Source organism: Rhinichthys klamathensis, unplaced genomic scaffold, assembly GCF_029890125.1.
Source record: "Rhinichthys klamathensis goyatoka isolate OS25496 unplaced genomic scaffold, OSU_Roscu_1.1 h1tg000134l_1, whole genome shotgun sequence".
Classification (NCBI taxonomy): Eukaryota; Metazoa; Chordata; class Actinopteri; order Cypriniformes; family Leuciscidae; genus Rhinichthys; species Rhinichthys klamathensis.
The window spans coordinates 343,041-368,991 of NW_026606669.1; the positions used below are offsets into that span (position 1 = coordinate 343,041).

General features: G+C 38.7%; 1 protein-coding gene across 3 annotated transcripts in view; it reads left to right on the plus strand.

Moving 5' to 3' along the window:
- arhgap29b (Rho GTPase activating protein 29b) overlaps positions 1-25,951 on the plus strand; it is a 38,525-nt gene that overhangs the window by 4,427 nt on the left and 8,147 nt on the right. Inside the window, exons 3-13 of one of the 3 annotated variants that reach the window (XM_056256970.1) lie at positions 14,085-14,228; positions 16,981-17,077; positions 17,961-18,033; positions 22,184-22,238; positions 23,099-23,254; positions 23,344-23,408; positions 23,847-23,957; positions 24,052-24,132; positions 24,210-24,377; positions 24,814-24,951; positions 25,528-25,718. In XM_056256970.1, the coding sequence (XP_056112945.1) occupies positions 14,085-14,228; positions 16,981-17,077; positions 17,961-18,033; positions 22,184-22,238; positions 23,099-23,254; positions 23,344-23,408; positions 23,847-23,957; positions 24,052-24,132; positions 24,210-24,377; positions 24,814-24,951; positions 25,528-25,718 (1,279 nt within the window). Of the gene's footprint in view, positions 1-14,084; positions 14,229-15,790; positions 16,334-16,357; positions 16,564-16,980; positions 17,078-17,960; positions 18,034-22,183; positions 22,239-23,098; positions 23,255-23,343; positions 23,409-23,846; positions 23,958-24,051; positions 24,133-24,209; positions 24,378-24,813; positions 24,952-25,527; positions 25,719-25,951 lie in introns of those variants that run through there. The other 2 variants (XM_056256971.1, XM_056256972.1) reach the window with 2 other exon arrangements.

The following is a 25,951-nucleotide window of genomic DNA, read 5'->3' on the forward strand; positions in this document are numbered from 1 at the left end:
CTCTAGACTTTTGTAGCCACAATGTGTCCATTTAAGCTAAAACAAAACCAAGTGGTTCGTAAAGTGGTTATCAGAAAACTGCAGTCGCAGTGCTTTTTTTTTAGTTAGTGTTTATGTTGGCTCATCACTTTGATCAGTGCGACCAAACTCTTCTCGTCGGTGATTCCTCCTCCGCCACGAAGCCCCCTCCTCCTGCATACCCCGCATTCCTTCAGAACAAATGTTCACTTGTTCCTTCGATTGACTGTTGTTAGGTGTGCGACACATGAAAAATGACTCTTACTTGCCGAAATTTCTGAATGTTTTCAAAGGCACTTTTCCCACTCCGTTTTGGTTTGTTTGACTATCTGGCAGCCGGGGAATTTTTAAGAAGTGCAACGTTGTCATAGTCAAATTTTTCTCAGTCAGATGGTTGTCTACGTTCCTTCTTTCTGATCGACATCTTTCCCAGTAAAACTCTGCGCACATCCTGTGAGAAATGTCAGAAATGTCACTTTTTTTTGTTGTTTCTCCTGTCAAAACAAATCTGAGAGCTAAGCCTAGCGTGATTTTCGTAGAATCAAACATTTAAGATGTTTTTAGTGTAATGTTGAACTCCCGAGACAGTTGGACATTCAGAAGGGTGGGGTGTTTTTACTGGAAGGGCTACATATCAAATAATTCCCTCTGTGATTTTAGAGAAGCACGTTCAGAACGAATGGACTGTATTGTGGCCTGTTGATGCTCATCATGTGGTATAGCTGAAAGAATGTGCTGTTTTGTTTTGAAGTTTCTCTTAAGTGCTCTGAGTTTGAAAAGTACTGTGATAAGAGCCAGAAAGTTCAATTCAGTTCACATTTATTTGTATTTCCCTTTTCATGATACATATCGTTTTAAAGCAGCTTTACGGAAAATGCATGTTTCTACATTACAATTTAGGGTACAGAGGTGACTGTCAAAGTAACGTCAAAAATGTACAGTTCTAAGATAATACAAATCATGCAGTTAGCTAATGTCATCATCATGTCTTTCGTTCTGTCATGCACCAGGTATATAGCTAGACTGATTTAGCGTAGTACAGATAACAACACTTAGTGTTTGTCTTTTTTACAAACCATTGATTCAAGGTGCACTGGCCTTTTTGTTTGATTTTAGGCTACTTGTTTAAAATGTACACTACTACAAGTTAAAGGTTCTCTAAGCGATCCTGGGTGACGTCACTTCTTGTTGACATTCGAACTATTGTCAAACAAAACGGAGGCTAGCTAGACCCTCCCTCCTCCTCATCCGCACACTAACCCCCTAAACTCTTCTTGTCGGTCCATTGGCTGGAACAGTTTGTTATGTTTCGGGGAGCGGGTCGCCGCAGTTTGTTTTTTGTTGCTGTTTGTGGAGCCTGGGCTGTCTACAGAGATCGCGTTTCTTTACAGTGTGTTCAGGGGACAGGCAGTCAGCGGATAGTGAGGAGATGTTTGCTGTATGTGACAAAAAATGTTTTGGCCTAAAAAAACGTGTGACATCGCTTAGAGCACCTTTAAGTTTTGACACGTTTAGTCATTCTTTATTATCACAATAAAGCTTTTCTTTGAAAATGCAAAAATTGAAGTATGCAATGTATAGTAGTGGTATTATATATATATATATTAATTTAATTATATATTTTTATACAACAGTTCTTTCTGGTTCTCGAATCTGATTGGCTGAGAGCCTTTTCCAGCCGTGCGATATTCCAGCAGTATCAGCAGCACTGGAACCTTTTCACCTGTTTTAGTAGGCCTGGCTATTGACACAAATTTCACGATTCAATTCGATTTTGATTCACAAGCTTTCGATTCAATTCCGATTAATTTCCATTCGATATTGATTATTTTGTCTATAGGGTGCAGTACATGGCAAATTTTCTCAAGGAAAAAAAAATCTCTCAACTAATGCTGTAAACTAGCTATACGTGGGAGTCAGTTGGTACTACAGTACTATAATATTGAAGGTTGAAGATAATAATAAAGTTATAATACTAACTTTAAAATAACAATTATATTTGTACTCTAATTCGTTTTTTTGGAAATATAAACATTTAAATGGTGGCTGTCACATAAACTTGACGGATTTATTAAAACATGCATTATTAAAAATTATAATGAATATGGTGCACATATTTAGCAAAATGCTCCTCTCTTGAGTTATTTTTTCTAGCCGACTAACAAGTTTATAGTCACTGAATTTGTTTTTTCTGTGGTTAATGTAACATTGGGTGACATATTGTTTATAAGCTGTTTTATTGACGTCTTTCCGCTGTTGAAACACTGATTGAGCGATTACATGAGACATGATACAGATTTTGGTAAGATGTACTGTATCTTTTAACATTCCATCAGATGTTCATTCATGTTTATTTCGTGTTGTAACTACCGGTAGTATTAAAGCGGAGGAGATGATCAGTTCACGTGCGCTTCGTGCTGCATCTTCTCTTGAACTGAGGCGCTACAGCGATCTGTTACGGCATATTAAACAGTGGCAAAACGGTGTTTATTTTTCGTAGTAAAATTGACATAATTTGAAATCTGAGACTTTATTTCATATCAAAAGTAACAAGCACAATGCTTATTGCGGTAGACTAATCGATTCTTGCGATTTAATGATCGAAATCGGTTTGTAAAATGAGAATTGATTAAAATCGAGAAATCAAATTTTTTTTTTACCAGTCCTAACCTTTTGAATCACTCCTCTTGCAGTGACTGTCATGACGGTCGAGCAAATCCACCATATTTTTTATAAATACTACTGTCACAGTGAGTTTTTTTAGGCAAGAATATGATTATTTAAACCTCACATATGTGGCTCGTAAACATACAGCTTCTGTTTTACAATAGGGGTTATGTGCAACTTAACTTCTGTATTCTGTAAAACAGATCACATCGCTTCCGATTCGGGCCTTTTGTATGTGCTACGTGAAAAATAAGCTGTTTTACTCAATATAACTTAAAAGGAGCTATTTTAAATAGAATAAATGCATATACCAAAGTGAACTAGGTTAGCTGATTACCTTAAAAGTCCATAGATATCGGCGTCCGTTCATACGATTGTTAACACTTTCTCTGACAAGCGGAGGTGATAAGACCAGTGTTCTGGTTTGGTCATACGACGTTCAACATAATCCCTAGGCTATTTGTTCAGGCGCTCTGTACAGGTTCATCTTCAGCTTCACTGGCTTTTATAGATAGTTTTTTAAACACACGGTATAATTCATTTGGGGTATATCAAACAGCAATCTTTTGTCTGTCTTTTTCCAGAGTAAATCTATTTTGGTTAAGGGGAAAATTAAGTTTCATAACTTTATATTTGGCTATATTTAACTTAAATCCTGTTCTAGAGCGCTGCTTTTTTATGTTTGACTGAATTGTTTGCTTGTGTTTATTTCCTATTGTCTTTTATAATGGCTATTGTTTTTAATTTAAATGTTGTTCCATAAATATTAGCCTATTTTATATAAATATGTCGTATTTAATATTTAGAGTTGTCCGGCTTTTATTTTTGTGATGTAGGCCTATTTATTTGCTTTCTGCCAATTGTGAGTGGCTTAAAAAGCTGCAGTTCATAATGAAAAGGTTCAGTTTGATGAGACTCTCTCAACCCTTAAGCGTGGGAACTCTGAAGGATCTGAGTCCACACAGAACCAAGCAAAACGATCTTTAATTTAAAATTAGCTCAGGTTTTTCTCTTTTCTTAGACTTGCTTAAAATATAGTCTTCCAACAGAGTTATTTTCTTCCAGTCGTAAAGCTCTTATTATTGCTCACAAAGATTATACGCATTGGCCATGTACACACTACAAAGTTTTGGGCATGATGACCACATTTAAACGTGGGAGTACTGTCACTAGTACACGAAGCAGGTCTCTCTAGACTGTAATGAATGCGGTTCCCCAAGACCACAGGCCTGGTGAGCATACGCTGATCCGGGGGCTCGAGCACAAGATATTCTCTATTCATTTTATCCAATCAAAAAACGATTGAGATTCTGGGACCTCTCTGATTGGTGGATCTACCATCTGGTCCTGGTGGGTCGTAAATACACACATTCCTACCTTTATTTTTAGCATTACAACATAACAACCTGACACAAGAGCGTGTGCTTTTTGTTTGTTTGCATGATGATGAATTGCATTTTACATAATTAACTTCAAAATTATTAGGTAAATCAGTGAGAGAGCGAGTCGCGATAACGGTCATAGAAAGAGTTTGTCTTTTAGTTTGGTTGGAATTGGTAATCATAGGCGGAGGGTGAACCAACCCCAGGGTAAGGCTAACTGTGCGTTCACACGTTTTGAGAGCGTCAAAATTCGCTCTGGCTGCCCCTGCCAACAACGCTGTAAAGAGATTCGTTCTGACGCTATGACGTAGATCACATGCTTGGTCTTTTTTTAAACTTTATTTAAAGGGACCGCAAAGCAAACAAGCATGTTGATCGGTATTTGTGCAGACTGAGCACAAGTAGGGTATAAGTTAACCTCATGAAATTGTAAGTAATTTTGTAAGATATTGTAAGTGAAAGTAAGAAATTGATCGATGGAAAGAATTTCACAATTATAGTTACATGTTTGCTGACGAAATAAACCAATTAAAAGCCAGTTGTGTGGTGTGGCTTTTGTGTTTATGGTTAAGTTCTAGTCTAATTTCAACATGTAGTTTATAGGTGACGTTAACTAGCCTTGGTCTTTAATTAACATTAATTTGTGTGCAGCCTATATTACAATAACTGTCCTGGTTGAAGTGTAGCCTTAATGCAATTGGTCAAATCTGTGTTGCCTAGCATGCCTTCTTATCAAATTCACATGATCAACCTCTCCTCCATTTTGCTTGGGAACTAATGTGGTTTGAACCAAAGTTTACAGGACTGCGTTCTCTGGAATCCTCTCAAGCGGAGGACTTCTACATTCTGATTGGTTGCTGCCGAACCGCGTCATAGCTCATTACCATAAGGTTGACATGACTTCAACTCTCCTTGACGCCCTCACCATCCGCGCAAGTGCCCATACAAGGAATTTCGCCCTTTATGACGTCATACTGGGCCATTCTTGGAAAAAACTTTCTGAAACTTACACAAACCCTGAAGGAGTGTATTTGGCACATAAATACTCCGTCCAACTCGTTTTTTGAAACTTTGGCCATGACACGAGAATCAGAATGCATGAAATAACATTAGACATCCCCTTTTAATTTAAACAGCCAGTCAGATGGTAGATTTCATTTGGTTTTTATCATTCCCAACTTTTATTTCCAAGTTCCTCAGTCACCTGCACTCACCCTTACAGCTGCAATCTGATCGATGTAAAACAAATGAGGGGTTCAGGCATACAAGAGTATTTTCTTATAGCTGGGCCTGGTCAACAAATAGTTTTCGTGAATGCACCAGCCTGTTGGAGGTCTTGGTATGGCGGCCCCTTTGGCATATATTAGTGGTGTTAATCTGGGGATATGGACAAAACCCTCCAAATTGAAAAAGTGAAAAAAGACACCCCACCCTCGTTTTACACGATTGTTGCGGGTGGCACCATTGCCGAAGCCCCGGTGGTAGGTGATATAATGGCTCGCTGCGCTTGTGAAGTGGAGAAGAGAGATTTGTTGGGCAGTAACTTTCCCACTGAAGGTGAGGGATGTTTTTGTGTGGGCCTGTGGTTGGGTAGCATTTCCTGGGGTGTGGATTTACAGCCACAGTTCAGCAGATTGGTCATGGGGATGTGCCAGTTGGCCCATGAAATCCTAGCTAAGTACAGGGCCATCATTAGTGCTGGATGTAGAGTGTGTTTTTTTGGGATCATGCCAAATGAAGAAAGCCTCTTGATAGAGGTTATTTTGGTGGAACTGAATTTGAGCATGAAAAGTGTGACTTGTCGTCGGTTTAGACTGCTGCTTTTGGTGTGTTTATTTCCTCTTATGTGCTAATGGGATACTCCAGACTTTGCTAATTTCCTGCACTTCAAAGAAGGCTCTTTCTGTTCCTGTAAAAGAGAAGTGGGACGGTGTGAGGTAGGCTGACAGGGACAACGGCAAACCCAGTGCTGCTTTCTCACAGATGATTTACTACAGAGTGTCACTAAGCTCGTCTGCCGCTTTGGGCAAAGCGCAACTAAGGCAGGTCGAGACGTGCCTATTGATTACCTGTTGTTAGCAACGGAGGAAATGCCAACAGCAGTGCGTAAAAGCTTTGAAGTGTGTGATGACATTGTGTCAAGTGGCTAATTTTCTAGGAAACATTTGGAACGTATGGTGCCAGGACAAAAAACATACAACCGTTTTTCTCAGGAAAAGAGTGATGAGTTAGTTTCCGACTGTCCTAAAAATGTAGCTGATGTTTAATTGACTATACTAAACGTTCTTAGTTTGGTTATAGTTAATGGTAGAATTGGGGAAATTAACATGTTCATTTTTGCATTTGATGTGGATTGTTTAACAATAACATTAAACAAATATTATTTAAATAAAAATATAAACAATAATTTAATGTTAATGAAATGTTTTTTTTTTTTTTTTTTAAATAACTACAATATTATTCTTGATTCTATATTAATTTGGGGATTACATTAATGTGTAAATATATTTATGATTAAGGTTTCAATGTTAGGTGCAATTAATCACAGAAAAAATGTGTGATTAATTAATTAGTTGCTTGTACTATTCAATAGTTATAATGAAACAAATTTGCTGAAGTGGGTTGCATTAAATAGTATTTTTAAATTATTATTTATGTTAATAATAAATAATAACTTAAGTATTCAATTTATTTTATAACAACATTTAATATTTATTCAAATAATTAAAACATATATTTATTTTAATTTCAATATTATATTTTCCTTCATGTTGATTCTGTAATAATTTGGGGATTAAATAGTATGTAGATATATTTATATAATATATAGTTATAACAATAAAATGGGTTTGATCAGTTCTTTTGAGATGGACCTTCAGGCCAGCAATTCAATAACATCCTGTTGCATTGTCCCTCTGATCTAAGGACATGTTGTTCACAACCTCAATTTAAAGACATCCATCTGTCAGTTTAACTTGCTGAGATCTAAAAAAACATGTCAGACCTGTCAGCTACGGGATAAATCCCTTATGTGTACGCGTTCATGAGAAAACTGCCTTGATGAGATGTGGGATATGGGCTGTTTGCCTTCGTTCTCACACTGCAGTGCAAGGCTTGTTGGCAGTTGGGTGAGATTATGTTAAACGGCTCTGATCAGAGACGGAGGGCCAGGCGAAGGGCACAAGGGAAACATGAAGAGACTGAGCGTGAAGCGTGGCTGGGCCAGCACGCAGGCCAAGCGTGGGAGGGACGGTGACTCGCTGCTGGAGTTCTCCGGGTGAAATGGACCCTGGACGGAGGGCCGTCAGCAGGGGGCTCATCCTGAACAATGCATGTGGCAGTATCCCCACAGAAACAAAGCCTGAAGTTCCCCCTGAGCAGTTTTCATGCATACTTTTTAAAATCCCATTGTTTTGACAGCACTGAAGAGTTTGGGGGCCCAGATGATGCATTATTCATAACCGAGTTAGAGCGGATTTGAAGAGCACCGATTGCTACGCTGGCATGAAGACGTCCTGGGACCCCAATCAGGTCTGACACATGACATAGTCCCCTGTGTGCTGGGCCCCCGTTGGGCGGATGCAACATTCCATCAGGTTTTTGAGGGGTGGGGGGGTGGATCACTCCCTGTCATTCAAACTGACCTGTCCTGCATGTTTGGCCACACTTTAAAAATCAAACATATTTAGAGACTTCGGTTGTGCTTTTTAGACGTGGCTGCACCAGCATTATCATAAAAAAATGTGCCGTGAACAGACAGCTTAATCAGAAAAGTAGAGATGCACCGATTGCATCCGATTCAGATTTCCGTTTTTTGTGACCTGCCGATTCCGATTTTCTTTCAAAGAACTATAATTAACAGCATATACAAACAAATAAATCTACTTTTCTTCAATGCAAAATTTTGTTTTTGAGCACGAAACCTGCAGGAATTAGTAAAATTATGCGCAAAACCTCGCTGTCGGAGAGAAGAGAGGTAGAACGCGCAGCTGACGTAATTGCCTGAGCCGCTGACAACAAAACGGACCGGCTCGGAATTGGAAAGTCGTGAGACTGACTGGCCGGTTACCTGGGGCCGATCATGCGGAAATCTTCTGATTTCAGTCCCTGGCCTGTCGATCGGTGCATCTCTACAGAAACGGCTTTTCCTTCTGTGACCTGCTGCTTGGGACCCCTCACCAGTAATTAGGAGGGCAGAGAGGGGAAGACCTTCAGCTGGGGTGGGGGCTTCTAATGAAGGCCTTTTGTCTGAGGGACACTTCAAAGTCAGAGAGGATACACTTGAGTGTCCCTGGGGCTAGAGCCTCCTCTCCTCTTACCACTCTGGAATCTCCTAATCCTGAGGGTTTGAAGACGTGCGCCTGGTCACCCAGGTTGGAGGAGGGAGGTCATTATGTTGTGCTAATGCAGGATCTTTTAGCGTCCTTAATGCATGATTTTAAGATTTTTGTAAATACTCATTACCTCAAGATAAGAGGTCTGCGTGGAATGGATTTTTTTTTCCTTCTCCATCCATTTCCAGAAAAAAAGTGTTCTATTTTGTCCAGCTTCCGCCCTTATCTTTCACTCTTTGTCCCGCTCCTGTCAGCAAAAGCCAACAGGTAGAGATCTATGTGGATCTCTGTAGATTCTGTTTCGTTTCAGTCCCATAGACAAAAAAATGTCCAATTCCCACAACACGTGAAACCGGGGGGGGTTAGGGTTGGAAATCATGAACTCACATGTCATTGTGACAATTTGTCTTGTGCCACATGTTTGGTCCTGTGATAGTTCTGGGGAAGTGCAGACCTCTATCTCAAGATGTTCTTTTTAGTTTAGATTTAGCAGTTTTTGTTGGATATTTTTGTTGTGGGTGAAGCAAAAAAAACAGGCTCACACAAAATATGTGCCTGAAGAACTCCAAAGAATTGTAATTAGGGCTGGGCATTGACACATATTTCACAATTCTATTCATTTTTGATTCAGAAGCTTGCGATTTGCACTGGTGCGAAACACCACCAAGTTGCCCAAGCTGCCATTTATGTAACCGCGGTTCTCGTTTGAGCTGCGCAGCGCGGGCCGTTTATCAGCTCAGACCAATATTAGCGCGGTGTGAGTTTGCTCACGCGACACCGTTACTGCACAGCGCTAGTAGATTAAGAAAGCATTTGAATTCACCACAGTATTATCACTGCGAGATCTAGTAAAAATCATTCAAATCCGCCAACAAACAACGCTGAAATGGAAACCAGGAGAAACATAGTGCCATGAACAAACAAGTTATAGAAGGCTTTTCAGTCCATAAATCACCAACATTTATCATGGATTTAATGTAGTAATGCTTACTTTAACCATATTATTGTGGCATAATATGTGTAATATTATTGTAATATTAACAAGTGTAATATTATTAGTTTCTGCACTTTTTAATGCAAAAATGTATTTTTTTTCTAGCTGACTAACAAGTTTTTGGACATTGAATGGCTTTTCTGTGGTAAATGCAACTTTACTTGACATTATTTACAATCTGTTTTATTGAAGTCTTTCCGCGGTTGAAACACTGATTGAGCGATTACATGTAACATGATACAGATTTCAGTAAGTTGTAATGTATCTTTCAACATACCTTATGATATTCATTCATATTTATTTTGTGCTGTAACTAGTAGTAAAGTGGAAGAGATGATCTACAAGAGATGTAGTGTGAACTACATGCGCTTAAGTGCGTATTGCCATTTTTAGGATGGGAGGCAGTCTACAAGGCTTTGTTCAATCATCAACTGAAAACAGAATAGACTTAAAGATCAATTCAATGGATTTAAAAATTGATATCGGTTCTTCAAAATGAGAATCGATTAAAATCGAGAATTGATGTAAACAGAAGTGACTGACACGTTGGTCATTGCATAGGCTACACATGCATTCGTGGGACTGAGTTGGAGGAAAAGGAGTGATAATGGAGATTATAGATAATAGAGAGGCAAAAAATCCATCACTCATCATTTTGGCGCCACAGGGTCATGGCCTTTTTTCCCTGACATCTTTATTCATGTGTGTTTTTCCATGTGTTTTCACACTGAGGGGAATTTAGGGTGGTAAATACAGATGATAAATTGAAGATGCTTAACTGTCAAAACATTTTGAGCTTCCTACTTTTTTTCTTGCTTTTTTATAGTGGGAGAAGTGATTCTCTCTCTCTGTTCCGCCAAACACACACATACCTTCCACGTTGTAACTGTGCACTCATAAAGCTTCTGTCTCATCCCTGTGGCATGATGTACATCTGCACAGAAAGGATAAAAAACAGATGCTCCTGCTATCAAAACTTCACGAACCCTTTGCAACATTCAGTTAGATATGAAGTCATCCGTTGCACACAGCCAAATCACCGTCCACTTTATCCTAATGCAAACAAGAGAGATTAGAGATTGTGGTTTTCGTTTATGGGTTCACATGGTGTAAACAAATTTTTTTTAATCCCAATGTCTTTTCAGCCTAAAAGTCTAAATATTTATTGTTTAAAAAACATGCATAATAATATTTTTTTTTGGGTGGGTGGTGAGGGGGTGAGGAGGGGGGGTATTTGAAGGCTAGTTGTTTGTTGGGATGCCAAACAATTAATTTAAATATAACCTTTTTGACCTTCAGAGAATAAACAAATTTGATGCAAACAGTTTTGGTGTACGTTTTGTCATTTAGTTAAACTTTACCCCATTTAGTTTACCCCGAAGTGATAAAATAAAATTCGGTATCAAATTTATAGGCAAGACAAGTAATTTGTTTAGGCATGGTTTGTAGGGAAATTACAAACCTGCGCACACATATTCAAACGAATATAACTATAGAATCAATTTTGAATGCGCATGTGAACGCCATCAGGTCACAGGTTCGCGTTTAAAGTCTGTTTAGAGAGAACGCCGTCGTCTTAGTGGCCCCTAATGTAATAACAAATGATAATTTAGCTGGAAGTGAATCAATCAAAACCAACTTTAGCTGAAAATAACATTATTCAAAATCGCTATAAAGCCAAAACAATCTCTGTTACCGTAAATTGTATGTTTATCTCTGTAAAGCTGCTTTGAAACAATCTCCATTGTTAAAAGCGCTATATAAATGAAGATGACTTGACTTGACTAAAGCAAACTTGGTGGCCTTTCAAGTCAACATGAAATCAAAATTGACCATATTTACTTGACAATTGACCTTTACTTGGCTGCATGTGCTTTTGATGTTTATAATGTTATAATATTAAAAGATAAATTGCTTTTTAGGCATTCCTTGAGCCAACATTCGGTCTGGCTCATTCTGGTATGGAAAGCCCACTTTTCAATCAATTACAAATGGATTAAACCAAGTCCTACCCTGCATTGTTTCTTGAATTCACATTACGGAAGTGGATTCACATTTAAAGGGGTTTCACATTGACTTTAAAGTGCCCCTATTATGCTACTTTAAAGGTTTCTAATTTTGTTTTGGAGGTCTCCTAAAATAGGTTTACATGCATCCCAGGTAAAAAAAAAACACTTAGGCTCAATCCCAATTCACCCCTTGGCCCTACCCCTCCGTTTTGCGCGTTCTCGTCTAGGGGTAGGGTGTCTCGATTCTTGTTTAGATCGAGGGGTAGGGCTACATAGCCCTCGAAACGGAGATTTTTCAGAGGCACACTCCAAACGGAGGGCTACGAGAAAGTTCGCAGAATACATCGCGAATCACCGGCGAGATGGCTTTGCAAATGGTTAAACATTTAAATTTAGCCCCAGAAGACACCACCATGCACTTTATTTACTCTTATAATAATAATATAGTCATTTAAATTAAGAAATTGTATAATAAATTACCTTTCCGAAACAGAAAAGACATACATTTCGAGGAAGGAATGTTACAAACATCATGTTTCCTCAAAGTTAAGAGCAGCTGCGCTGATTGTCAGTCGTTGTCATGGAGAAATCCTGTAAAAACTCCGTAACGGCAGAGCCATCGCGGACGACTGATGACGTATCGGGTTCATGAAGGGTTGATCCATTTCTTAGGGGAATATTTCAACCCTTTGGCCCTTGTAACTCTGTTTTAAGGCCAAGGGGTACACTCGAAAACAAGGGGTAGGGGCAAGGGGTGAATTGGGATTGAGCCTTAATAATACTTGTAATATACAGTACTGCACATCACCTCATTTTTCAAAGAGTCTGAAGATTCAGTCTCTTTAAACCCCTCCTTGCCACAGGCCTACTCTGTAGGGTTGTGCCGATAGACGATAGTATTGTCTATCGACGATAGTCAGAGATATCGCCGATGGCTGATGCCTTTGATATCAAATTATACTTGGTTTTCCCATTAATGTATTGAATTATTATTATTATTATTATTATTGTTATCAGGCTAGTATTATTATCAGATGAATATCAGGACCAACAGTTAATTTGCCTTCCCTAATTTCATAACGACATCACGACATCATCAAATTGTCAAGAGTGCTTGTTAATAAAGAGACGCATTATTCTTATACAGTTGTTTTTTAATCCAAGGAGAAAACGGCATCGTTGTTCGTCAGCATTTTGTTTTGTTTCCATAGCACATTAACAAAACATTTTAATGACACTAATAATAACAATACAATTACAAATGATTAATAATATCAAATCATTACTAAAATGATATAGGCCTAATAACAGTTTTTATGTCCAAACACAGCACACAGAAAGAACATACAGCATATGTCATCAATGAAAATCAAAAGCAGCATCAAACACAGACTTAAACAAGACTTTAACAAGAAATATTGATTCTTCTAATTTTTTCACTATCATTAATGTATGGTCCACATGAAAAAATATTAAGCCAATAAATTAAGATAGTTGATTTTCCCTTATCAGCATTGAGGTTGATTCAGCTCATGTTGTGTCTGAGAGAATTAATGCGGCACACTCCGTCAGATGCCTAAAGCTCAATCATTTTTGCTTTCACTTCATTTTCAGGGAATAATTGACTGTGGTTTGAGACTCCTTCAACAGCATAACTCTCGTGCATGTGTGATATGCACAGGCTCACCTTCTCGGGTGAAATATATAAGTTAATGCAACGTAACATTTTTCTTTATCACCAACTCCATTTTTGCTCGCAAAATGATAGAGAAAGAGTCTAATTTCCTGCGATAATAAAATGAAGTAAATAAGTAAATAAACTAGCCTAGTAAATAAATATGTAAATTAATGACCAAACAAGTAAACTATTGTGCCCCGCCCGTTCCATTTTAATACATGTTCAAATTTAATTTATATATGTGATGGCAAAGCTGGATTTTGTAATATGCTGATTTGGTGCTCAACAAACATTTCTTATCAATCTTGAAAACAGTTGTGCTGCTTAATTGTTTGTGGAAACTGACATTTTCAGGATTCATTGATGAATAGAAAATAAAAATCTTTGTAATAATATTATAAATGTCTTTACTGTCACTATTGATCAATTTAATGCGTCCTTGGTGAATAAAAGTATTAATTTATTTTACATAATATATCTTATTGAACACAAACTTTAGAACAAAAACTTGAGAGAAGCAAGTCAAAACTCTCTGATCTCCTTTTCCATGACATCAGTAATCCAGTGCAGTCAGCAGTTATGAAGTACCTTTCTCTCAGTCAAAAAAATCTGTTATTACACGTCTGGATCGATGTGAATAGCTGTTGTCAAGTTTGTCTCAGAGCTCTTTTCTCATCTTGACGTCAGCCATCTCTCAAGTGCACAGAGCATTGTCTGCATCTCAGCCACGCCACGGCCTCATAAACTGCTCATCGTCTCTAACCACAGGGGCTTGCACCATCACACGCCTCCGTTTGAGCCTTCTCAGAACAAGCGTGCTGTTAGGATGTACCAATGTCACACATGCCAACTCATCATGTGTTTGCTTGGGGACCTTTCACATGGGTGAATTTCAAAGCTTTCTACATTACTGCTGTATTTAAAGTTGTGCATCCCCTACACACGCAGAGGAAGCTGAGCTGATGCGATTGTGGTCTCTGTCTGTTTGTTTGTCACCCACAGAAAATCAAGAGTGCTCGCAGCACGTGGTCAACGAGCGACTTGAGGAGCTCGTACGCGTGTTGAAGGTCGTCATTGGCAAACACCAGCCGCTGAACTCGTCGGAAATCCTTGGTGCTGCTGGCACCGTTATCGCCAAAGTCAAAGGTTAGCATCCTCTTTCAGCTCCGCCCCACTTAAGAATCAACAACTTACAATTGATCTATAAAAAATGGTCTGTTCCATTGTTTGTGTATGCATTCATAGTTTTTCTGGGGTCATCTGTGTACATAGTTTGTTTTATTCAAACACAGAATTTTCTCCTCCAAGATCAATATCTTAATGCATTAAGCCACATTAAGAGTTAAGCATTAATTATTTAATAATAATAATAATTTAATATATTTATGTATATAGTCCACTGCAAAACCTATTTGTAATTCATCACTTTTTTTAAACTCTTGTTTCTGGCTCAAGTGTTAAATAATGTGAAGCAGTTGTTTTTGTACGGATGGCAGATGTATCGTTCATTTGTTATGAATAATCTTATCTTTTGTTTTGCATCCATCAAGTTTCAAAAAAAACAAAACAAATGAAAATTCCTTTCATGTAAAAAAAAGAAAAAAGTCACAAGATTACCAACAAATAGACATTACTGCAGGGTTATGAAATACTAATACATTTTGATGGTTGAATTTTCAGCAAAAATAACTACATTGTGATATATTCTCTAAAGACTCATAACATGATATTGATTTTGGTCATACCACCCACTCCTAGTCAGGATAATTCTTCTTCTGGCTAGTGCAAAGGAATATTCATGTGTACATCAGTGCAGTTCGCAGTCCAGATTGAGGTTGCAAAACAGGGAACAGATGATTTCTGTGCTATATTGACAGTGAATGTGTGTTTCTTGTTGGTTATAAACATAAATCCCAGCTGTTTTTTCCTCACTTTGGCAGTATTGATTCAAGTGGCCAGTTTAAAGTATCCTCCTTTGCCACTAGAGGGCCAGTGACCCCTCTGAGCTCCCATGTGTCTTATACAAGGACAGTCTGAAGAGTTTAACAAAGGAAGATAATCTGTGGATTGTGTCTTTTTTTTGACATGCTTGAGGCCTTTTTTATCTTTTTGAATAGGGAAGTTGAGAAGAAAGACCGGTCACCTCAGATATCCACCTCAAGTTACCTGTAAGGCCGACATTCCATTATGAGCGTCCCACTCACACTTCAGCTTGCTTGCATTTTAACGCCCCACATTCATGTCAGCCGCCTTCTTTCTCTTGATGGAACGCTATGAACTTCAGGAAATCAGATGCACATTTTTCCCCCTCCATCACGCTCTGTCCATGCGGTCCTCTCTCTCTTTTTTTTTTTAAAAACGCTGCATAGTTTTGCTGAAGAATCTCTCAGGGGCGCAGCAATAAAAGTGTCAAGTGTCTCAAGTTATTGAAATTCTTTCTTCCCTCACCCAAGTCTTGAGCGAGTCAGTGGCATCTGAATCGCTGGTTTTTTATCTCTTTATTTTAGCCTCTGATCTGGAGAAGACTCTGTTATCTCAGGTATTTTATCTCATCTTATGACGCATTGCACCTGATAAAGTGATACCTGCATGTGTTTGAATGCCACAAGTATGTGGTAATAATCATTCTTAGGTTTTTTTTTTTTCTTAAAAAACCCCCGATTCTTTAATTCCTATTGACAGAATTTTAAAGAAGTCTGTCCAATGATGCAAAAAATGCTTTCAAGGTTTTTTCTTTGAGAGAACTACTTTCTGAATGTAGCCATTCCCAACTCGTATTTGAGCTGTGAAGGCGGCAGAAGTGGAAGCATTCTTGTGGAACTGCAGGATGTCCTGAGGAAGAAGTCAGCGTTCCATTGTAGGGGCCACTGAGCCGCCCGCCTGCATTCAGAAGCAGAGAGGTATGCACCAGGAGCCACGCACCTCTCTTGCTCTCTTCTCCAGCGCCGTCTCCTCCTATGGGTGGCAGTTGAAGTTGGGGGTTCCCATCTCTGCCGACAGTCGCTGCGTTTTGCGTGGCATCCAACAAAAAATGTACCCATGCGGAACTGGAAACTACAGCTGAAGATGTTGCTTTTTTTAATTGCCTCGTCACTTTTTCTTGTATGTCAGGAAAAAGTGGAAGTTGAGCTTTATTGTGAACTAGGATGTGGTGTTAGTTCCTGAATTTCTGAGGGAGTTGTGCTTTTGGTTAATCTATGCTTTACCCTATCGAGCTTGGATATGACGGCAAGTGCAAGTTAAAGTTGTTGGTAAGTTGGGCGAAAGTTGTTTGAACGTCCTCTGAATGTTTTGAGAGTTCAAGCTTTTGTCAGTGTTTCCTGTAAAGGGGAGGCTCAGCTAGCAGACAGGAAGCTCTTGGTCAATGCACGTTTTGTTTGCCTCTCGGAGACTTTACTTGCTGTCTGTCACAGATTCAACGTCAATAGGATGTCCATTTCTCTTCTAACTGCTCAAAACATGGAAAATTAGCACCAATGTGGTGGGTCATCAATCATCTTCTTGAAACAATGAAGAAAAGCATCCTTTGATTTATTTACATGGAAACTGTTTAGCATTTGTGTTGTACTCTAGGGAAGCGTTTCTTTAGTAGAAAGCAGCATTAGACTCTAAGTAAGGAAGAACCTAGAAGTTCCTTTTCTTTGGGGACCAAAATGTTCAAAATGAGTCTGACTTTAAAGCGTATTAAAATTGGTTTCCTGTGAAATGAGGGATATTATCGGAAAGTGCTCATTGTCTTCAATAGCTATGGTGGTGCTCCCAGCTGTTGACAAATTCCTATTTCCGTAAACACAGTGAGATCTAGGTCTACGCCCCTGTTTCTCATCATCATCTAATAATAATTGTAATTTTGGTGCCTTTTGGCTCCACTTCTCATGTGGTTTTTCACTTCCCACAGGCGTGAACGTCAAGGAAGTCAATAAAGAAAACAAAGGCACTATATTTGGTGAGATATACACATCGATCGACACTTTGGCATTCACCTTTGGCAATGTGTGAGTACCATAGCCCTCTCTTCTGTATTTAAACATATATTATGCTCTGTATAGATTTACTTTCAGTTTCCATGTTCTGATTTTACAGCACACGTCAGCTGTGCATCCTGTAGTCACTCTCTTACCGCTAATTAAATTAACTTTTGCAGTGTTACTTTAAAGAGTTTGTTCACCCAAAAATGAAAATTCTATCAACAATGTCCTCATCCTCTTGTCATTCTTAACCCATAAGACTTTCTTTCATCTTCGAAACACAAATCTTAGAGGTATTTGTCCCTCTATTGTAAGTCCATCCAACCAAAACTTTGATGACTTAAAAAAACATGAAGTAATACATATGAATCAAGCAATTTAATTCAAGTCTTCTTAAGAGACACGGTTGTTTTATATGATGAACAGATTTAATTTAGCTTTTTATTCACATATAAACATTGATCAGCGCACATACCTAGAGCACATCAAATATGGTCAACTGAAACTCAGCCATACTTGCGTGACACACAGGAACAAACCTCATTGGTTCTCACCCATCAAGCAAGTATGTTTGAGCATTTGTTTACCATATTTGATGTGCTTTCAATGGTTAGACAATACTGATCAGAGAATATAAAAAATATCTTCACTCATGTTTCAAATATGAAAGTTATGCAGGTTTGGAATGACATAAGGGTGAGTAAATGATGACAGAATTTTCATTTTTGGGTGAACTATCCCTTTATACTGCTCATATTTTTATTTAAAATGATCTATTTGTGATTATATTATTTGATTATTATTTTTGTGAAAACCAACATCATAATATTGTAACAGTGTTATATGTATGGTCAAGTTATGTTATGTGCAGTGTCCCAGCAGTGACTTGTCTTTTTTTTTTTTCACTCAGAGTGTCTGACTTCCTTATGGGAGATGTGGACAGTGGCTCCAGGTTGGGGTACCCCCAAGCCAGAAGAAGTTGTGTAAGTTGTCACCTTCATTGCTTTTTTTTTAAACACTGGTCACAAGTTGAGCCTTCAAAGGTCCTTAAGTAGTTCACACACAAAAAGTCATCATTTACTCACCCTCATGTTGTTCATACCCATGTGCTATTTTTTCAGTGGAACAGCTCTTTTCCATACAACAGCCGTTCATAGTGACCACGTCTGCCAATAAAAAGTACCATAAAAGTAGTCCTTATGACTTGTGTGCTGCGTTTATGTCTTAGCCATACGATAGCTTTATGTGAAAAGCAGACTGAAATTTTAGCCATTATTCACTATTTATAAACACAATTATCATATGGCTTTAGAAATGCACTACCATTCAAAAGTTTGGGGTTGATGAGATTTTTAAATATCTTCAATGTTTTTGAAATGCATTTATATGGTTACAAATATTATTACAACTAAAAAACTGTTTTCTATTTTAATAAAGAGTATCCCTGTGATAGCAAAGATGAATTTTCAGCAGCCATTACTCCAGTATTAATTTCAATATGATCATTTTAATATGCTGATTTCAGGAAGCACTTTTTACTATTATCAATGTTGAAAACAGTTGTGCTTCTTAATATTTTTTGTGGAAACTGTCATATATTTTTTTGACAGGATTCTTTGTTGAACAAAATGTTCAAAAGAACAGCATTAATTTGAAATAGAAATCTTTAGTATTATTATAAATGTCTTTATGTGTTCAATTTATTGCATATTTGCTGAATAAAAGTATTAATTTCTTAAAAAAAAAAAAAAAATCGAACTCTCTCCAAACTATGAACAGTAGTGTATAGTTGTATGGACTAGTTTTATGGCATTTTTATGTCCTTTTTGGTGCTTAACAGGTGTGGTCACTATGAAATGTTGTATGGAAAAAAACCTGCATAAAGATTATATTGAATTCTTTTTTTGTGTTCCACAGGGAAAAAATAGCAACATATTTTTAGAACAAGCATGACTAAATAATAGAGGGAATGCATTAACGTCACTTCCCCGCCGGAACACGCCCCCCTCAGCGGGACTGAGTGGCAGAAGAGCTGCTGCGTGACTGGAGTTAATAGGGGAAACTGCGTTAACGCGAGTAAAACAAACTATTATCAGTTTAAACTAAAAGTTGGACTCGATATAGTGTTCCTTACAACTTATCAAAGATCCAGTGATCCATGGATATTGACATGCAGCCAGGAATCGTGTTTCCTGACATTTATATGTGCCTGATTTCGACTCCGGGGAAATAAATGAAGACAATTTGCCTGTAAACGTTTTATATAAATACAATATAGATAGGTCTAAATCCGAGTGATCACTTACATTAATGTTATACTGTATATCATCATATCGTCCAGCCCTAAAACTTGTATAGTTTTTTGTCAGTGTTTATTTAAAAACATCCAATTATGCAGAATATAGTCTGGTCTGTAGCTTTTTGCAGTCTGTAAAAATATACAGTACCTCAGATTTCTGGTCAAATCTAGTTGTACAGTCAATCGCAAAGCTCTTTCCCGTTTTAGATGTGTTTTGTGTGATTTTCACGGCATTCACGCTGAAAACAAATGCTGCCGCTCAGTCTTTTTGCCACTTGTGGGCGTGACCGCATTCACTCCGGCCGACGGTGACGTCATGCGCATACCCTCTATTACGTTTCATTTTTTGGTGAACTGTCCCTTTAAAGGTAGGGTAGGCAATGTTTTTCAGAAACACTTTTTGTGGTCTACATATATTTAAAAAAATTACATACAGGTCCTTCTCAAAAAATTAGCATATTGTGATAAAGTTCATTATTTTCCATAATGTAATGATAAAAATTAAACTTTCATATATTTTAGATTCATTGCACACCAACTGAAATATTTCAGGTCTTTTATTGTTTTAATACTGATGATTTTGGCATACAGCTCATGAAAACCCAAAATTCCTGTCTAAAAAAATTAGCATATCATGAAAAGGGTCTCTAAACGAGCTATTAACCTAATCATCTGAATCAACTAATTAACTCTAAACACCTGCAAAAGATTCCTGAGGCTTTTAAAAACTCCCAGCCTTGTTAATTACTCAAAACCGCAATCATGGGTAAGACTGCCGACCTGACTGCTGTCCAGAAGGCCATCATTGACACCCTCAACCAAGAGGGTAAGACAGAAAGAAATTTCTGAACAAATAGGCTGTTCCCAGAGTGCTGTATCAAGGCACCTCAGTGGGAAGTCTGGGAAGGAAAAAGTGTGGCAAAAAACGCTGCACAACGAGAAGAGGTGACCGGACCCTGAGGAAGATTGTGGAGAAGGACCGATTCCAGACCTTGGGGGACCTGCGGAAGCAGTGGACTGAGTCTGGAGTAGAAACATCCAGAGCCACCGTGCACTGGCGTGTGCAGGAAATGGGCTACATGTGCCGCATTCCCCAGGTCAAGCCACTTTTGAACCAGAAACAGCGGCAGAAGCGCCTGACCTGGGCTACAGAGAAGCAGCACTGGACTGTTGCTCAGTTTTGCATGTCATTTGGAAATCAAGGTGCCAGAGTCTGGAGGAAGACTGGGGAGAAGGAAATGCCAAAATGCCTGAAGTCCAGTGTCAAGTACCCACAGTCAGTGATGGTCTGGGGTGCCATGTCAGCTGCTGGTGTTGGTGCACTGTGTTTTATCAAGGGCAGGGTCAATGCTGCTAGCTATCAGGAGATTTTGGAGCACTTCATTCTTCCATCTGCTGAAAAGCTTTATGGAGAAGAAGATTTCATTTTTCAGCACGACCTGGCACCTGCTCACAGTGCCAAAACCACTGGTAAATGGTTTACTGACCATGGTATTACTGTGCTCAATTGGCCTGCCAACTTTCCTGACCTGAACCCCATAGAGAATCTGTGGGATATTGTGAAGAGAAAGTTGAGAGACGCAAGACCCAACACTCTGGATGAGCTTAAGGCCGCTATCGAAGCATCCTGGGCCCCCATAACACCTCAGCAGTGCCACAGGCTGATTGCCTCCATGCCACGCCGCATTGAAGCAGTCATTTCTGCAAAAGGATTCCCGACCAAGTATTGACTATTGAGTGCATAACTGAACATAATTATTTGAAGGTTGACTTTTTTTTTTGTATTAAAAACACTTATTTTATTGGTCGGATGAAATATGCTAATTTTTTTAGACAGGAATTTTGGGTTTTCATGAGCTGTATGCCAAAATCATCCGTATTAAAACAATAAAAGACCTGAAATATTTCAGTTGGTGTGCAATGAATCTAAAATATATGAAAGTTTAATTTTTATCATTACATTATGGAAAATAATGAACTTTATCACAATATGCTAATTTTTTGAGAAGGACCTGTATATCTTCTGTGGAAGTCTCAGGACCAGAACATTTTTGTCCAGTCATTGCATATGGTTCGATATGATACGATGCCCTATCTGCCCGTCAACCTACGTATTTCCATACCTCCGCGCAAATATCACACGTCATCAGCGTGTTCCTTAAGCCGGCTATACAGAGTTCTAGACAGACAGTCACTGAGCACCACAAACAAACTGCACCTTTTACAGTTCCTCTTGAACCAAAACAACGGGCTTATGCTGTGTTCATGCAGTAACTACTGTAATCAAGAGATGGCAACCCGTGATGTTCAAGAATGACCTGGAAAGGAAAGAGAGGAACAATGGCAAAGAGAGCTGAAGAAAATGTATGTGCTTCTATGGCAAAACTATCAACGGCGAAATGAATCTCTAGCAGTCAGGTTGAACAAGCCAGCGCTCTTTAAGTTGTTTACGTTCATTATTATTGTAATGTTATGTAAAAACATGAGGTAATTTAACACCTTAATTTACCGCTTTGCAGACTCTGCTCTGGTTATCCGTGTTCATGTGTTTTGAAGAAAGCGTGGCTTTGGAGACGCTCTGAAGGGAGGGTGGGATCTTATGATTTGAAAGTTGCTAGCCTCTCCGAAAATGCCTACCCTACCTTTAAGTTTAGATGTCTTCTTTGAAAATAGTGAAACCTGGCTGGCACCTGTGATTTAAAGAGCAGGGTTTTCAAGCTTTGATCGACCTCGATGTTGAGAGACAAGATGAAAGAGAAGCACCTTCTCATCCCTCACCTCTGTAATCAAACTTCTCATCCCGTGTGAAACGTCTTTCCCTTTATCTCTTCTAGTCTTTTGATAACCTCTCTGAAGATTCACGGGGCTGCAGTCAAAATGATCTGGCAGGTAAATGGATTTCCTTTCTTCTTTATGTAGCCGCCTTTTACATCTTTCTATCACTGTTTTTATCACAAAGATAGCAGGCTTGTGCCGTCGAGGTGTTGCAGTAAATCACAACGCTCATTTTAGTTTGAAGTTAACTTTAAGTTTACTAGTTTAAACAAACCACACAGGTTTTGTAGGTGTTGTTCTAGCAGAGAGACCGATGAGCAGTACTGACTTGGGACATAAACGACAAGAGAGAGCTCTACACACCCCATACCTTCACACTTGTGTTGTTTTTCATATAGTCTAACATTCTTCTTGTTTGGCAAATGGTTGACATTCTTTGGGTTTTTTTTTTTTTGGACATTTGTATGAGGAATGGGAACCACATGTGGCTTATGGGGCGGGGTGCTTGGATCCAGCGCGGCTGAGCTGCGTGTCAGTGCATTTGACGAAGGTTAAGCAGAGATTTTATGAGATGATCTCACACGCTCATGCCACGCAATATATAGTACATGCATCTAATGCGAACACAGATTAGTGTCAGTTTTAGAAACATCTCTTATGGGAAACGTGGAGACTATTTAGTCCTCTAACAAGCAAGTCTGCCACCAATTTGAGGGCTGTCGCTGCCTTTAATAAGGCTAACTTGTAAAATTTGCCTTGTAACATTTGGCCTATAAACCAAATAAGGCGGTAACATTTAATAGTAGATTTTAAATGACAGTTTTAGAGAGCGCAGAGACGAGGTTGAGGAAATATAAATGTCTTCAAAGGGCTCCTCTGTGCATTTTTAGCAATCTTTTTAAACAATGTGGAGCGTTTGTGTATTTTTTTGTATGCGTGTGTTCATATGCGGCGTTTTGGGTGTGTGTTTCCAGATCATGCTCTGTCTCCAGAGCTGTCCACTGTGGAGCAGGTGGACCTCCTCCTGCTGAAGAATGACAGTGGAGTAGAGTCGGCCTTGCTCTATGCCAAAGCCTGGTCCAAATACACCAAAGACATGTTGGCCTGGGTGGAAAAACGCCTCAGCTTGGGTCAGTCCACTCTTAAAGCCTGATCTTACTTGTTTTGAGTCTTCAAGGTTGATCTTTAGTGTTTCATGTGGTCTCTCTGTGTTTGACAGACATGGAATGTGCAAAAGGTTTTGCCAAGATGGCAGAATCTGCAAAGGCAGTAGCAAGTCAGCAGGTGATGGTCTTTTTAGTATGTTGTTTTGATCAAACATGATGCTCAAACATTTAGGGCGAGTACGATTATTTATAAAGGATGCATTAAACTGATCAAAAGTGACAGTAAAGGCATTTATAAGGTTACAAGAAATGCTGTTCTTTTGTCTGTCACTGTTAACTGAAATGTTAAGCAGCACAACTGTTTTCAACATTCAACATAATAATAATAAATGTTTCTTGAGCATCAAATTTTTTTTTTTTTTTTGGATAACATATATCTGCATATTCTTAAGTGACACTGAAGACTGGAGTAATGATGCTGAAAATTCAGCTTTGTCATCACAGGAATTAATTGCATTTTTTAAAAATCGTACTGACCCCAAACCTTTGAACGTTATTGTATTTGGTTTTGGGCCTCTAAGTGACATTATTGTGTGACTGTGTGTTTTTATCTAAGGACTACATGCCATTCCGGGATATTTACGTCTCTGCCTTTAAAAATGAGATCGAGTACAATCATGTTCTGCTCCAAACGGCTACAGCTCTTCAAACCAACAAATTCATACAGGTATATTCAGTTGACTGACTCTACTGTACACTTTTAAGTAACTATTCAACTAATCATTTCCTATAATACGATAAAATTCACATAATTCCAACAGCCACTACTGGCCCGCAAGAATGACCTGGACAAGCAGAGGAAAGAGATAAAGGAACAATGGCAAAGAGAGCTGAAGAAAACGGTACCTATGATTACTTGAATTTCATTACTAACGTTTCTTAAGAACGATAGCGCTTTATAACCCATGCGTGTTTTCAGAGCGAGGCCGAGAACGCTTTGAAGAAGGCTCGTCTGCTGAAGGTGCAGAAGAGAGAGGAGTACGAGAAAGCACGCAGCTCCACCAGCCGCACCGAGGAGGAGCAGCCAACAGCAGGAGGCAGGACTCTGGAGAAGAAGCGGAGGGTGGAGGAAGAGGCCCTACAGAAGGTACTGCAGAACGTGCTCTATAAAGAATTTTTTTAACTCTAAATTCAACTCCAGTACCGTCACAGACTGCACAAACACACACACACCCTTGCTTTTATTGTCCTTGTTTACTGGGCATCAAAGTGGCAATAAGATACAGAGTTTGTGGGAATTCATTTGATTTTTCTTAACATCTGATGCACTGTCTGAAAATTTGGCCATATAATCTAAACATTACTGTTGCTATAACAACTCCAGCAACTACATAGCATCACACTAAACCTCACTCAGTACACCGTAGCAAACAGGCGAGCATTTTCTTCATAAAATGTTACATTTGTGTAAACCTTGGTTTGGTTTGGTGCTGCTAATGACATACTGCGGCTTAAAACAGGCTAGTAAAATCACTATGGTTTTATTGTGTTTGACTCACGTTCTGTTTTTGTGGTGACTCCAGGCAGAGGAAGCGCAGGAGCAGTATAAAGCCTGTGTGGCTGATCTAGAGGCAAAGAAAGTCGGCTTGTCAAGCACTAAGAGTGAGATCCTCACTCAGATTCGGAAGCTGGTCTTCCAATGCGACCTGACTCTCAAAGCGGTCTGTATCACTACATCACTTTATAACACTACAGTTCAAAAGTTTGGGGTCTGTAAGATTTGTAAATGTTTTTGAAAGAAATCTAATATGCTCACCAATGATGCATTTATTTGATAAAAAATACAGCAAAACAGTAATATTGTGAAATATTATTACATTTGAAAATGATTTTAAAATGTAATTTGTTCCTGTGATGGGGTCATTACTCCAGTCTTCACTCAGTGTCACATGATCCTTCAGAAATCATTCTAATATGATGATTTGTGGCTCAAGAAACATTTCTCATTATCAGTGTTGAAAACAGTTGTTCTGCTCAATTTTTTTTGAGGAAACAACGATAGCCTACATTTTTTTTTTCAGGATTCTTTGATAAGTTCAAAGGGACAACATTTATTTGAAATAGAAATCTTGTTACATTATAAACTTTTTATCCTCTCCATCCTTGCTGAATGTATTAATTTAAGTCAAAACATAATTCTTATTGACCCCCATCTTCTAAATGGTTGTGTTTATATTGAAAATAATTTTTTTTTTTTTTTATTATTGCATACTGACTGTTCTCATGAACTCTTGTAGGTGACAGTGAACTGGTTCCAGATGCAGCAGGCTCAGACTGTGCCTCTATCTGTAAACTACCAAGCTCTCAGTGAACAGGCCAAAAAATATGAGCCAGGCCAGCGCTACTCGGAGTTTGTGTGCAGCTTGCCTAAAGAGCGAGTGTGGCTGGAGTCTCTGTCTCAGGACATCACCACTTCCTCAAAAACTGGGTTAGTCCACACTCAAGTTTCCATGCAAGTTATGCATTGTTTGCATCTTCCTCAGGAAGAATGATGAACGAAACAAGGGTTGGTCTTGGCGCGTTGTTTACCCAAGTTCTGCTGTCCGTAATCACTACCCTGTGCAAACTCTGCTTTACAGCTTGACCTCTGAATCACACCCATGTACAAACATACTGGCCAGTGCTATCACATCTCTTTACAGTGCATTCAAATCTCACGCT